The 13,416-nt window shown below is 48.0% G+C and overlaps 1 protein-coding gene across 1 annotated transcript; it reads right to left on the bottom strand.

Annotated features, from left to right (window-relative positions):
* Positions 1–327: 327 nt before the first annotated feature.
* Positions 328–2,329, bottom strand: LOC136551129 (uncharacterized). Its single transcript, XM_066542716.1, has 3 exons — positions 1,735–2,329; positions 1,187–1,641; positions 328–693 (listed from the first exon to the last, which is right to left on the bottom strand). Exons 1-3 carry the CDS (start codon positions 1,820–1,822, stop codon positions 571–573), a joined length of 666 nt encoding a protein of 221 aa, XP_066398813.1. The 5' UTR covers positions 1,823–2,329; the 3' UTR covers positions 328–570.
* Between the last annotated feature and the right edge of the window lie 11,087 nt (positions 2,330–13,416).

Here is a 13,416-nt window from a genome sequence, read left to right as displayed (position 1 = left end):
TGACAGGGACTGTATCCAAACCGACACTAATAAAATATTTGTGCGTGCTCCGGGCCTCTTTCATCGAAAGTACACCCGACTGGTCTTACGACCTGAGAACAATAGAAAACTAGTTTTTCCATGCTCACAAGTCATTTATTAATATAATAATAAATAAATAAAATAAAAGTGTTGTTCGAACCAGCTCCCTGCTTGCTTCGAAGAGGAGCATGGTTCAACGTTCAGTTTTTTTTTTTTTACAAATGGTTCAACGTTTAGTTAGTAACTTTTCCATTAAGCATAACCTATTTCGGCACAAGCCAATAGGCCTGTCTCTTATCTATCAACTTGAATAAATAAACCTATAATCCATCCTTATATCTGTACTATTAAACCAAGGTCTAATAAGAACCCAATTATTTACATCCAACACACGGCATGTGCAGGCACGTGCGTGGCAGTATATTAGTATACACCCAGAGTTTCAGATCACTTGGCCGTAGCACAACCACCAAGTTGCTGCTACCCGCTATGCTACCACGGCAACTTGTGCTTGATGATGATGATACTCTGTTCTGATCTTCCATTCCATCAGAATCCATCGTAGAAGCCACCGAAGGACATGTTGGCCCTCGTGGAAGGTCCTCCTGCCCCCATCACTGACGACATGGCCTGGTTCAGCCTGGACGTCTGCTGCACCACTTGCTGGATCCTCTGCACATCAACACACACCAAGGCAGGCAGGCATCTTCGTCAGACAAAGTTGTCATCATGGATACGATACAATACCATACGACGAATCAGTTGCTTTCCTTGATTCATTTGTCACTCAAAGAACAAGTAGCACAAGCTGATCCAAGAATCTGCTAGTAGTTTTCTATTTTTGTTTCAGTTTGCATCAGACAAGATGAGATGGCCGGCTAATCCATTTGATAAGAAAATAAGATAGGAATGCCCAAGGTAGACCGTGATAATAGTTAATCTAAGTGCAGAAAACCACAGGCATGCTAGTTCAGTTGTCTGTCAAGCTCAAACCTCGCATTCTTATTCAATTAAATTAATTACTAGTAGGTCAAGAGAATACTTCTGGAAAGAGAGAGATTATGTTTGGATTAGGTAGAAAGGAAGACAACAGTGAATGAGTCATCAGGAAATGGGGGATGGCCTTCGCGTGGAAAAAAAAAAAACAGTGAATGAGTCATCGAACCTTATCGTCGCCGTAGAACTGCAGCTGGATCTTCTGCTGCTGCTCCTGCTGCCTGTGGTGGTGCTGCAGCCTGCCGCCGATGAGGAAGATGCAGACGGTGGCGGCCGCGACCCCGAACGAGCACAGCGCGCCGATCCCGTTCACCTTCAGTTTCCCCACGCTGAACACCACGCACTGCGGGGGCCGCGCCTTGTCGTCGTTGCTGTCCTCCTTCATATCTTCTTCATCCTCTTGAGCAAACTTGTCCTCGTCGGTGGCAGCCTCCTTGGCATCAGGGCTCTGGTGGAAATCCTTCTCGTCCTCGCCTCCTCCGTCAGAAGCCATCAGATCGGCAACACTAGGCACGGACTTGGTCTCATCCGGCACGACGCCGATGTCCTTGCACTCGTCGACAGGCTCGTGCACATCAACGTCTTCTGGTGGAGGCAGCAGATCATGTTCCTCTGTTTCTTGATCTGGTACGCAACCAACCAATGAATCAAAAGAGATTCAGATGTTGTTTACGAAATTATGTGAAACGAAACAAGTGATGATCCTTAGTTCCTTACCATCAAGATTCTTGCTGGCATGGCTCATCGAGAAGCTCCTGTGGTCTGGCAGGACCTCCCAGTCCCACATAGCCTGGCTTGCATCCATAGAGACACCTGCTCCTCCTCCTATTGCAAGCAAGCTGATGCGACAACGAAAGCTGCAGGATCTAATAGTTACACAGCAAGGAGGTAGGCAGCAAGGCTTACAAGTATCAACGGCCTATATATAACAGTTGCTTTCCAACAAGCATCAACTTGATTGTATTGCTGTCTTCCGGCTCTCTTCCTTCACTGCAGGGAAACAAGGCGCCTGCCTGCCAGTGGGATCGAGAAAGCAATCTATATACGAGTGCAGGTGCAGCCACGCATCGGCATCAGCATCACACGGCTTGGAGCTCGCTCGCTCCTTCGCAGCAAAGGAGAGACCGCAGAAAGAGGAGCTTGTGTGTGGGCTTGTCCTTCCTGCTAGCTGACAAGGGTGAAAGTAATGGTCCTTGGGGCCCACCACTCAAACTCGTGGTAGACTGTTCTAGGCTTCTAGCAGAGGTGGTGTTGTGCTTGATTTAGAGCAAGCAATCCATAAACAGGAAAAGGTAAATCTTGCAAGGGATGAAAACAATGGGCGAATATCTATCTAAGGCTTGCCACTCACTCAACCTGCTAAATTAACTAAATAAAAGGAACAAAAAAACAGAGATGAACCCTAGTTGTGTTGTGTGTGTTGTCACCAGTAATAATTGCACTCACTGATTGTCCTCTAATGAGTAGGCGTTGTTTTCCAGCATATCTTAGCATCGAATTTCACCATCAGAGTTACTGTATGCTCAAGTTTAGCGCAAAAGAATCATTACTGCTTTTCAGGTTGTTTCCCTTTTTTTCTCATAAAGCTCCAGTGTCTATCATTCTCTATAAGGGGGAATGCCTATGTGTAATATAAAATCAATAACATTCCCGGAAAGTTAACCCCAATTAGATGCTTATACTTTACACACCATGAACTGAATACACACCAAATTGATATAAACTAAAGGTGTGATTTGTAGGTTACGAGATGGTAGACAGGTATGACGTTACGGCACAGCACACCATCCGTAAAGTAGCTGTGAAAGGAAATAAATTATATGATAATCTGAGATCTACTCGTATATAAAGAAAATAAGTAAAAACCAGAGTACAAACCAGGGCAAGAGCTCTGACAACGAGAGGCGCGGTTAGAAGCTTCTGTTGAAAACCACCTCAAAAAGTTGAGATAGATGTGACCCCAGACAGAGATGGACAACAATCATGCTGGAGTCGAAATCACAATCTGAACAATTTGAAACCGGAGAGTGCGATTTCATGCCTATCATCACGAGAGCTAGATCTCTAGTTCATTTTTCGTTTGTAATTTAAATACTACTAGTACGCAGCGTATTTGAGGTAAAAAAAAAAAAACAAAACGAGATGTGCACCCGCACTGTGGAGCCAAACGGATGTGCCGCAGGAGCGGGCTCCGGGGGCGGGGAGGGCGAGGGGGAGGGGGGCCCACCTTGACATCGGGATCGCGGCGGTTCACGACGGCGTGGAAGGCGCGGCGCGGACGGAGACTGGATGAGGGGCCTGGCCGCCTCTGCTGGCTGACCGGTGACCGGGAAGCCGTCGTGGGGGGCGGGTGGTTGCGTGCGCAGAAGCGGTGTGCCTTAGACAGTTGCTTGTGCTTCCAAGGAGGGTGTGGCAACGGCGAGCCCGGCCGGCGATCGTGCACTGGCTGGGTCGGCGCCGGCGGCTAGCGAGTGGCTTGTACATTCCGGTGCGCAGCGGGCTAAAATGGGCAACGCAAGATGGGCCGTCTGAGGCGTACTAGCGCTCGTTTCTTCGGCTCAGCCTGGAACGGAAGCAAGCGACCCTCAGGGTCTCACATTTGGATAACCTTTTTTTTTTTGCTAAAAAAATTTGGATAACTTTTTTTATTATTACTCCTAAAAAAAGGATAACCTTTTTTTAAAAAAACTTAGAAGAAAAGGTTACTTTACCTCTCTAAATTATCGTCGTAATCTAGGTTTTCTTTTCGAACTCCAAAATTGGATAAACTATCTCTCTCAACTTCTAAAACCATTTACATTATCTCCATGTCCTGGCCACAAGTGCTTCTTAGGGTGGGTTTGTGATTTTCAATTAAAAAATGTCGGTAAACACCTGATAAGATTTTCAAATCATGAAAAAACTTTGTAAGCTTATAGAAATTATAAAGATGTTTATGAAATATTAACATCTTGTGAAATTATATTAAAAAACTTAAAAAAGGTTTATTGTAACACCCTCGGTGTTACACAGTGAATCACTTGCTAAAACATGTCATGAACATCATACTTAAATGATATTGCATGTGGTGTGATGGATAGGTAAAGCATTGTAACTTAAACGAGTCGTAAAAAACGTAAAACGAAAAGTTAATTCACGATTTATAAAGTTAGCAAGTATAGATGTTAACTAATTTTTATTGAACAAAAACGCTATAAAATATATATGTGATACCTTAATAAAGTTCGAAGTACACATTTTGTAGAAGATAGTGCAACTTTTGTTTTAACAAGATAATAACGCTAGCTAACATTTTTAATAGCTTGGAAATCGAATTTGAAGCAAATCCAACTCAAGACTTATTCAATTTCTTAAGTCCAAAAACAGATTGACAAAGCTATGTTTGGTAATTTATTCTATAAAAATTGAGTTTAAGAGTGGTGTCGTTCTTTAGCTCTTGTTGATAGCCTCAGGTGCCCTCTTTAGAGTAGTGAAGGTGGTTTCAGGATTGGATCAACGGTAGTTATTTTGAACGCTTTAAAATCCGTGCACAGCGTGTTCTCGGGCTATTTTTTCGGTTGGACGTGATCACCATGCCGAGCGGCCTTGACGTCGTGGCACTCGGTGCACGCAAGCGCGCGTGTGGCCGCGCGCTGGCCGGGCGGAGCTGCCCACGCTCTGGCCACATCACTGGCCGCCTCGGGCTGCCGCCGCGTGGAGCCGTGGCTGCCTGACTCGCCACGTCACGCTACCCCCGCCTGCTGTCGTTGCCGCGCGTTGATGCTGCCCTCCGTGCCACGCCACGACAACGCGGCTGCTGCTGCCGTCGCATCGCTGCGTTGCGCTGCGCCACTGGCCCGCCTAGACGCTGCACGCACGAGGCCGAGCCGCCGTCGCCATGCCATTTATGGCACTACGACGCGCGGGCCACGCCGACCTCGAGCGCGTGTCGTCAGCTATTGCCGGTCGTGGTCGCTCTGGTCGCGTCAACCGCGTCTCGCTAAGCAAGCACAGGCCGAGCCTTGACTGCGTCCCCACCGTCTCCCGCCCCTCCCTGTCCTCTTCTTTGCTGCCACCTGCCGAACCGCTCCAGCTCGCTAGCATGCGAGAAGCCATTCCCCATCAATTCCACGTGCCTGCGTCTATGCTCTCACATCCTCTCGCTGCCCGCCCCCACCCAGACTAGAACAGTGCAAGGCCAAGCTCCAATTTGGAGCTTCGCCCCGCCACCGCGCCGTTAAGACCCGTCATCGGCCTCATCGTGGCCAGCGCCCCTCCTCAACGTCTTGAGCTGAATTAGCTGCACCACTAGCCCCGCCTAGAACCCCTCCTCATCGTACGCACCTAAGCCGCACCTCTACCATTGCCTCCTCACCGCTGGCACGGCCGTGTCGCTGCGGTTCGCCGTCGAGCTCGCCGCGTGCACACGGTCAGGCTCGCTCGGGGCATCTCTAGCCAAACCATCACCTCCGCTAGGTCAGTGGTGAGTCCCTATTGCTCACCCGCTATCCCTACTTGCCTTGTTAATACTGTGGCTCACCGGAATACTGTCGCCATTGACGTAGGGTGCCCGCCGTCAGTGGATAGGCCCTTCTACTGTGTCTTAGTTTGTGCAGCTGCCACCCAACGCTTCGCATCAAACCCTAGGTAAGCGTTGGCCTCGTGGATGGGTTAGCGTGGGTCCCGTGTGGCCGGCGCAAGCGCCAGTGCCACCGCTCGCCGCGGCGACGCGCGCGGGGATGGTCGAGGACCATGTCGTTGTAAAGGAGGGAGATTGCGAGGGTGTTATTGCAAAGTTGTTGTCTATAGGAATAGTGTGAACAGTGTCGTGCGAATACTAGGTAGCGCAGGGGCGTCTCTGCAAAAGCACCAGCGCGCGGGCTGTCTCCCGCCGTGGGCCGGCCTAGTGTGCATGGGCCGTGCCTGCGGGCCACGCGTGCGCACGCGCTGCACGCAAGTGGGCCGAGTTCGCGTGGTTGTGGGCCGCGCTGGTAAATTCAGTTTTTCCTTTTCTTACGGAATTAGAAATAGCTTTATGTTTTAATTTCTGAGCTGAACTTTGAAAATTAATATCAATTCACATAGGTGTCCAAAAATTGTGAAATAAATTTTGTTGAGTTCCTAAAAATATTGTCTATATGATAGTATGACTAGATTATGTAGGTCTAAGTTGATGCTAAGGCTTATTAAATCATTTGAGAGTGTTTAACATTATTTAGGTTAATATTTGTAGGAATTTTTGTGGCAAATTGGTAATAGTTTTATTCATGAAATTTTTACAGTAGGTTCATTGTATTATTATGTGCTCACTGTAATTTTTGTGGCTCTAGAATAGACCGAGAAATAAGGTAGCTAGGTGCTCCTTGTTTTAATATACATTAAATCGTTAATAAAAGAAGAAATGCATTTTAGTTGCTAAGATAATACTTGAATGTTTCATACCTATTTAGTGGAAAGGATGGGTAGCTTAGCATCTTAGTCATTAGAGTTGGCTTAGTAGCTTGGTAGATGTATTGTTATTTTAAGAGTTGCTGTTGTCGTAATACTAAGTGTTGTATCATCATTGCATGCATGTAGAGAACGAGTTGGTAGAGTTCGTGACCGCGGACAAGCAGGAGTACGAGGAGGTGATCGAGGAGTATGAGGAGGAGGTTCTCATATAGGAGGGAGCCTCGAAGCCACCAGTGACTGACTTTGCTGACACCCTCGCTTGCCCAAGGCAAGCCCCGGTGCATAACCCTTATTTTGAATAATCACTGGATATATATATATATGTGTGTGTGTGTGTGTGTTGATGTGCATTTACGTTACAGACTTATTGTTGAAACTACATGCATAGATATACCTACCTATGAGTCCTACTAGCTTAGGTCGAGTAGCTGCTATGCTTAGTTTTTTCGGTAGTGTGAGTAACCTGCCGTTACTCACAGTAATTATTATTACTTCTCTCATAATAAAATGGTGAAAGGAAAATGGAGACTGAGCAAGGATATGGTACGGGTATTGGTGGGTGTAATAGATTGTGTCCCGCAGCCAATGGGGCATAGCTTGGTTACACTGTTTTCTCTATCCGTGTCGATTAAGGACCGTCCGTTGCTGTGGATTCTAGTCACGTCACAAACTTATTATCCTGAGCACATACTTGCTTATGGGAGCGGAAAGGCTCGTTGCTCTCTTGTCGTGGGTTCCGGTTCTTTCCAGACCGACTGATTGGAGACGGGGATGGTGGAGGTCTAAGCACCACACTAAGTTCGGGACTTAGGAGTGGGGGCTTAGAGTCCAAGTTTAGACGGGGACCTAGACCCCTTGATAGGAGAGTAGTGGGTTAGTCTTGCTTATGCCTAGGATATAAGTGGAGCGTGTGTTTCGGGGTACCCTAGCTGGGATACATTGGTTCGCGAATCGCCACGTGATGCGGTACGACTTGGCTATGGTCTAGCACCGTAGTAAGAACTAGAAGATGAAAGTGGATGAATGGATCTGATTGCTCAACTCTTGCTTGAAAGTAGAACAGGTGCTTACATAAAATGGTTAGCTAATGAAATAATCATGACTGCTAATAAAACAAATACATAAGGATTCACTACTAGTAATGCTTTTCGTAAAAAGGAAACCCAATAAACCATAAAGCTTATCATATCCTTTGGAGTTGGGAAATTATTCCCGCTAGTCGAGTAAGTCTTGCGAGTACATTGTGTACTCAGGGTTTATTTACCTCTGTTGTAGGTGCAACTTGAGGAGTGGTTGTTGTGTGGAGGATTCTTCTGGTGGGCCATAGACGGATCCTTGCATTTTATCGTTAGATGTTTATTTTAATTCCGTTGTTTAAATTCCGCACTCTGAACTGGGGTATTGTAATAATGTATTTTTGAGAACTCTTGTTGTATGAAATAGACTAAGTATTGTAAGCTCGTACTCATTATTGAATTCTGGATGTAAAAACATGGATTGTTTCGAGTTCTCCCTTGGGGTGTGCTCGACGGAACTGTTCGATGTAGCTCCTTTTCGGGGTGCTTAGTGTCTAATGGAAGACGAGCGCCTCCGAAAGCGTGTTATCTTAGACGGTTCTGTCATAGGTGGTATCAGAGCCAATAATGAGTTACGAGTTTCATAAGTCTTTTCAAAACCTAAAATTTGATGAACAAAAGTTTTACGAAAAGTAGGATGCGATAAAATTATGTAAATAAGTATAAGTCCCTAACAATATGGTCTATCTAGGATAGCGGCACTGGTTTTATCTAATCAATTTTCTGCAGGTACACTAACTTAAGCTACATAAGAATCATTTAGTAACCAGGAAAGTAAGTGTGCGATGTGCCGAAATTTTTTACGAATGCCGCTATATTCCGGCTTGAATGAACAGGTAGGCCGATGCATGCATCATGAAAAGAGAATCTTGCTTAAACGAAACCCCCCACACGTATAATTTGGATTAGTGAATTTATAGGATAACCTAAAAGAATGCTTTAATAAAATCCTTATCGTTTTTCTAAGTTTCTTGTTCCTAATCTAGAGGGTTGTCCCTAATGGTTGGCTCTTATCTGTTTATAGATGAACCTGAGGTCTGGTTGAGGGAGTACCAGCGTTGGAGCAGACCAGGGTGATAACGGTCGCGGTGAGGACAATGGCAACACCAATGGGGACAGCCACGAGGCCCCACTTCTGGCTCCTCCTCCGCCACCACCACCTCCGATGACCCATGCGGAGATCTTGACGGAGATGCTGGCTGCTCGGCGTGAGTCAGCCCGTGCCTTGGAGTTGGAGATGCTTGCCTAGGCTATTGGTGGCTTAGCCCGTGGAGGCCCCGGTGGCAACGGCGAGAATGGGGGTGGTGCCCGCGCTCCCGCGAGGCCCTGTTCCTACCAGGACTTCCTGAAGACACACCCGTCCACGTTCACGCCAACTGCTGAGCCTCTAGAAGTAGAGCATTGGCTTCGTATTCTGGAGCAGAAGTTTCAGCTGCTCACTATGACTGAAGAGCAGAAGGTGCGCTTTACCGCACAGCAGCTTCTGGGGTCTGCCAGTGCGTGGTGGGATACTTTCAATGCCATACAGCCGGCGGACCACCGTGTGACTTGGTAGGATTTTACCACTGCTTTCCGTGAGTACTATATTCCCGCTGGTTTGCTGAATAAGAAGTTGACTGAGTTCCTGGATCTGAAGCAAGAGAGTATGACTGATGGATTATGTGAACAAGTTCAACAATCTTGCACAGTATGCTAGGACCCATGTAGACACTGATGAGAAGAAGAGGGACCGTTTCTACCGTGGCCTCTCTTACATCTATAAAAGGAGTTGTACATTGGAGGATATCAGACTTTTGGTGCTTTGATGAATGTAGCCATTGCTATAGAGGGACTTCAGCGTGATTCTTAGATAGAGTGAAAGCGCAAGCGGGTGATCACTGGATCATCTAGTCACCCACAGGTTCAGAAGGTGCAGGTTGTCAGGAGGATGTTCTATCACTCTCCGGGTGGACAGCCGTCCCGTCAGTCTGAGAAGTTCCTAAAACCTTCTAGTCAAAGTCTAAACATGTTCTAAAATCTTTTGAAGGCAGGAATACGAGACAACCAAGACGGGAAAGTCTTTAAAACACACTTGTACTGTTATACATTGATTGGAATGTTCTCGAAATGTTTCTCATTTTTCTAGTGCTAGATCTAGATATATTCTCAAATTTTTAAAGTATTTTATTCGGGTTTCTATGTCCCAATCATCTCTAGGATCTTTCTTGAAATTTCTAGAAGCTTACAGATTATTTTCATTCTTTGTAAAAAAATCTTATTAATTGTTTATCAGAATATTTTTAATTCAATAAGATAATAAACCACCTTGAAAATCACTTGTAACTGGAGCTGGGAGATATCTTAAATGGTTTTGAAAGCCTGAGGAAGGTAGTTTGCCTGTTTTTTTTAGAAAGTTGAACTACGACCATAGCTCATAAATGCAACCAGACTTTCCTCCCCCCAAAAAAAATTCTAATATATGACTTTGATTAGATATGCGTATTCACGTGCCAAATGGTTTGCTCGTACGATGCTCCGTGCTCTAGTACCGGCATCAGGGCCAGTGAGGAACTTTGGCGCCGTTGGCTCGTGTTATGAGTCGTTTTATTTCAGCAATGAATAACAACAAATCAGTGAATAATATTTTTAGTTATGACTTTTCAGCAAACGATGAACAGAACAGGCCGATGACGATGAGCCGGTCGGTGAGCGCGGCTTCCTGGAGTTATCAGTCACAAAAGAACTTGTGCGCCGGCCGGAAGCTGAGAATGCAGTTTTCAGTCGCCTAGTGTTGCATTGCAAAGTAAAAAACGTGCCATCGTGGTAACATTATACTCGCAATCAGATCAAATTAGGCAAATGGGCCTGTTCGGCTGGTATTAAAGCCGGTTGATAAACCGATCTTGACTGATTTATTGTGAGAGAAAAATAATAGTAGATTTTGGCTGATAAACTCAGGCGAACATGCCCTTATATACCACTTCGCATAGTTCATTTGGTCACACTTGTGCCAGCGCGTAGTTCATTTGGTCACACACTTGTGCCAGCGCCAGCAATGCACTGTCGCCATGTTTTCTGGTGCTCTGGTGGCAGGCACGAGTAAACTCGGGAATACGAGCTTTTTCTCTCTCACATAATACTATTAAATCATCTAAAATCATTCGAAACCATCCGAAAACATATCAGCCGAACTAACCCAAAAGAGGAATAAATAAAACTACAGGAACTAGAGTAGAGTACAGCAGGAAAACAGAGGATTAGAAAACTACAGAAAATGAATAGAAGGGGTGTTTAGAACACATTATTCATATCACAGGACTCAAAACACATGCAAGTTAAAACAAAACTCATTTGCACTTAATGATATGTTAATTAACCTCATTATTTTCTTTCCTGTCCAGCGGTATGGTTCCGGAGTCCAAACTTCCAATAAACACAGAAGCACCCAACCTTCCATTTGAATTCATGTTAGTCAGCTGCAGGCAGCCAAAGAACTATTAAGAGCTTGCGGCACTGTGGTGATTAAAAGGGTGTCTGGTTTCACCTCCTAAACTTTAGTCGTTGTCTTATCGTGTCAGGTTCATAAACCCAGGGTCCCTCGGGGAACCGGTTTCTGCGCCAAGGCTCGGCCCAAGAGTCTAAAAACAACAGGGCAAAGGAACGGTCCAGCCATCGACCGGAAGGCCAGGCCCAAGAAGAGCAACGCCCACTCATCAGCTACTTCGGCCCACCTCTCCGACCGGAGCACTCAATTCGGGCTTCAGCCGCGTCCGGACGGCCTCTCCGATCGGAAGGCCTGCCCCGAGCCCTACTTCCGACTCCAACCCCTGCGTCCCTCCGACCGGGACTCGTAGGAACCCTGCTCACCACTCTTCTCCGATCGGCGCACTCAGAGCCGACTGGAGCCATCCGACCGGGGACGCCCGCTCAAAAGGAACCAGAAGGCGTGCGGAGAAAAGCAAGGCAAGGCTCACAAGTCAAAACCACTATACTAGGGACCATACCCTGCACGGAACAGCACTCTACAGCCACCCTGACACAAACAGTATTGTAGACGCCGACATCTCCCACTACAGTATTGTAGGGGCCGCAAAAACTCCCATACGGTAAACCCCCCCTCCGCGTGTCTCTGGACATCGATAGCGGTATGGGCACCAGGATTTACCGTATCGGGTGAACATAGCGAGACTCCTCACATACCTCTAGGCATCAAACAGTTTTTTACAGGTATTGACATCAACCCTTCCTGAAGAAGACAACGCCACCTCCCACATGCACCTCACATTCTACAGTGACATCAACAGCGTTGTGGGGGCCTACCATTATTCGATCCTCGTCAGCGTGGGCAACAAGGCTTAAAAACATCCGTACCCTCTCCCTCTCACCTATAAAGCCATCCCCTTCATCTATAAATCATGTGTCATTGAGTGCTAGGCCACCTCTGATCACAACGTACAGCAAAACTACAAATATTCACTAGTTGGTCACATTCTGCACCGACAGTTGGCGCCGTCCGTGGGGAAGACGTTGTACGTTCAACACTTTTTGGTCATCGGATGGCCCACTTTTCCGCTAACCTCGTCATGGCGGGCTCAGGCGATACGATTCGCTTCGGCTCGTTGGAGTTTTCCGCACTCTCGCCCGCCGGGATGCGGGTTCCACCCGTCTTCGAGCCATCCCAGGCCTTCCTCTTCGGAAGCCTAAACTTTGTCGCCGACCGGCTCGGCGTACTCCACCTCCGCGAGGAGACTCGCGACCCAGCACCCGTCGGAGAGACGTCCACCATCGACTCCGGGACGCGCGACTTCGACGGCGCGGCATCTGCGCTTCATTCCGAGCAAACTCTCTGCTCAAACCTTGCTGTAAGTAATATGCGTACTACTACTCGCCCTTTATTTACCATCTCTCACCAATCACCCAGAGGGAATGTACCGCCCACGCCACAAAACACCGTACGATCGGTTCCTCTATGGCCTCACGTCCTCCGCAGACGCATACACTTGGGCGCTCCGAAGGATGCTGGCATCATCCCCCCTCACGTCCGAGTTCGTGGGAATGGCAGCCTGTGTTCCTGCCATTTCCCACGAACTCCTGAATGGTGAGGGCGAGAGCGACGGTTCCAGCATCGGTGACGTGGCGCCCTGCCACTATCCGTCCTAGGAGTGCGCTATGGCGGATGCTTCGGGACAACCGTCGATGGTCGAGGAGTCTACGCAAACTCACACCCCCGGACCCACATGCGGGGGCCCTTGTGTCTGAGGAAGCACATGCTGAGGAATTACGACAACGACGACAGAACCTGCCGTCGCCTGCACCAGCGCTGTCAGTATAGCCCATTGCGCCCCATGCGCATGGCCCAGCGGGCAGCGCCCGGGGTCGCGCCCGTCAGGTCCAACATGACATCATGAACGAGGGGAACGATCTCCCTCAATTCGCTTGGGCTGGCCAGAACATCGCCGCTGTGGCGATGCTTCTGCGTAGCGTTCCTGAGCCCGCCGACCCCTAGGAGCGGGCAGTCTACCAAAACCTCCGGGTTCTAGTAGAAGCCGCCACCGTCCAACAGGCGGAAAGCTCCACGTCGTGACTCCGACTCGCGCCCTCTCTCCCCACCGGGGGGACAAGGACGCACTAGACGGATCGCTCCATTCACTCGCCGCCACAGCCGTTAGGCCTGGCTCGGGGTGCGGCAATCACGCCACGGTCCAACCTGGCGCCTGCTCCATGCCAACCACTAGTACACGAGCAGCCCGATCCTCACCCGGACGCCCGCAGCAGCATCAGCAACTGGCGTCAGGCTCGACGCGATAGCGACGTCCACCATGCGGTAGCAGGTGACACGGACCCCGCCCAAACCATCGAGGGAAGTGGTGAAACGTGCCCCAGGCATGGTCGCCGGCCAGACAATCGAAGCCCT

Source organism: Miscanthus floridulus, chromosome 4 (genome assembly GCF_019320115.1).
Source record: "Miscanthus floridulus cultivar M001 chromosome 4, ASM1932011v1, whole genome shotgun sequence".
NCBI classification, from domain to species: domain Eukaryota; kingdom Viridiplantae; phylum Streptophyta; class Magnoliopsida; order Poales; family Poaceae; genus Miscanthus; species Miscanthus floridulus.
Note: the sequence above shows the minus strand (reverse complement) of the source record. Positions and strands in the feature narration are given on the sequence as shown.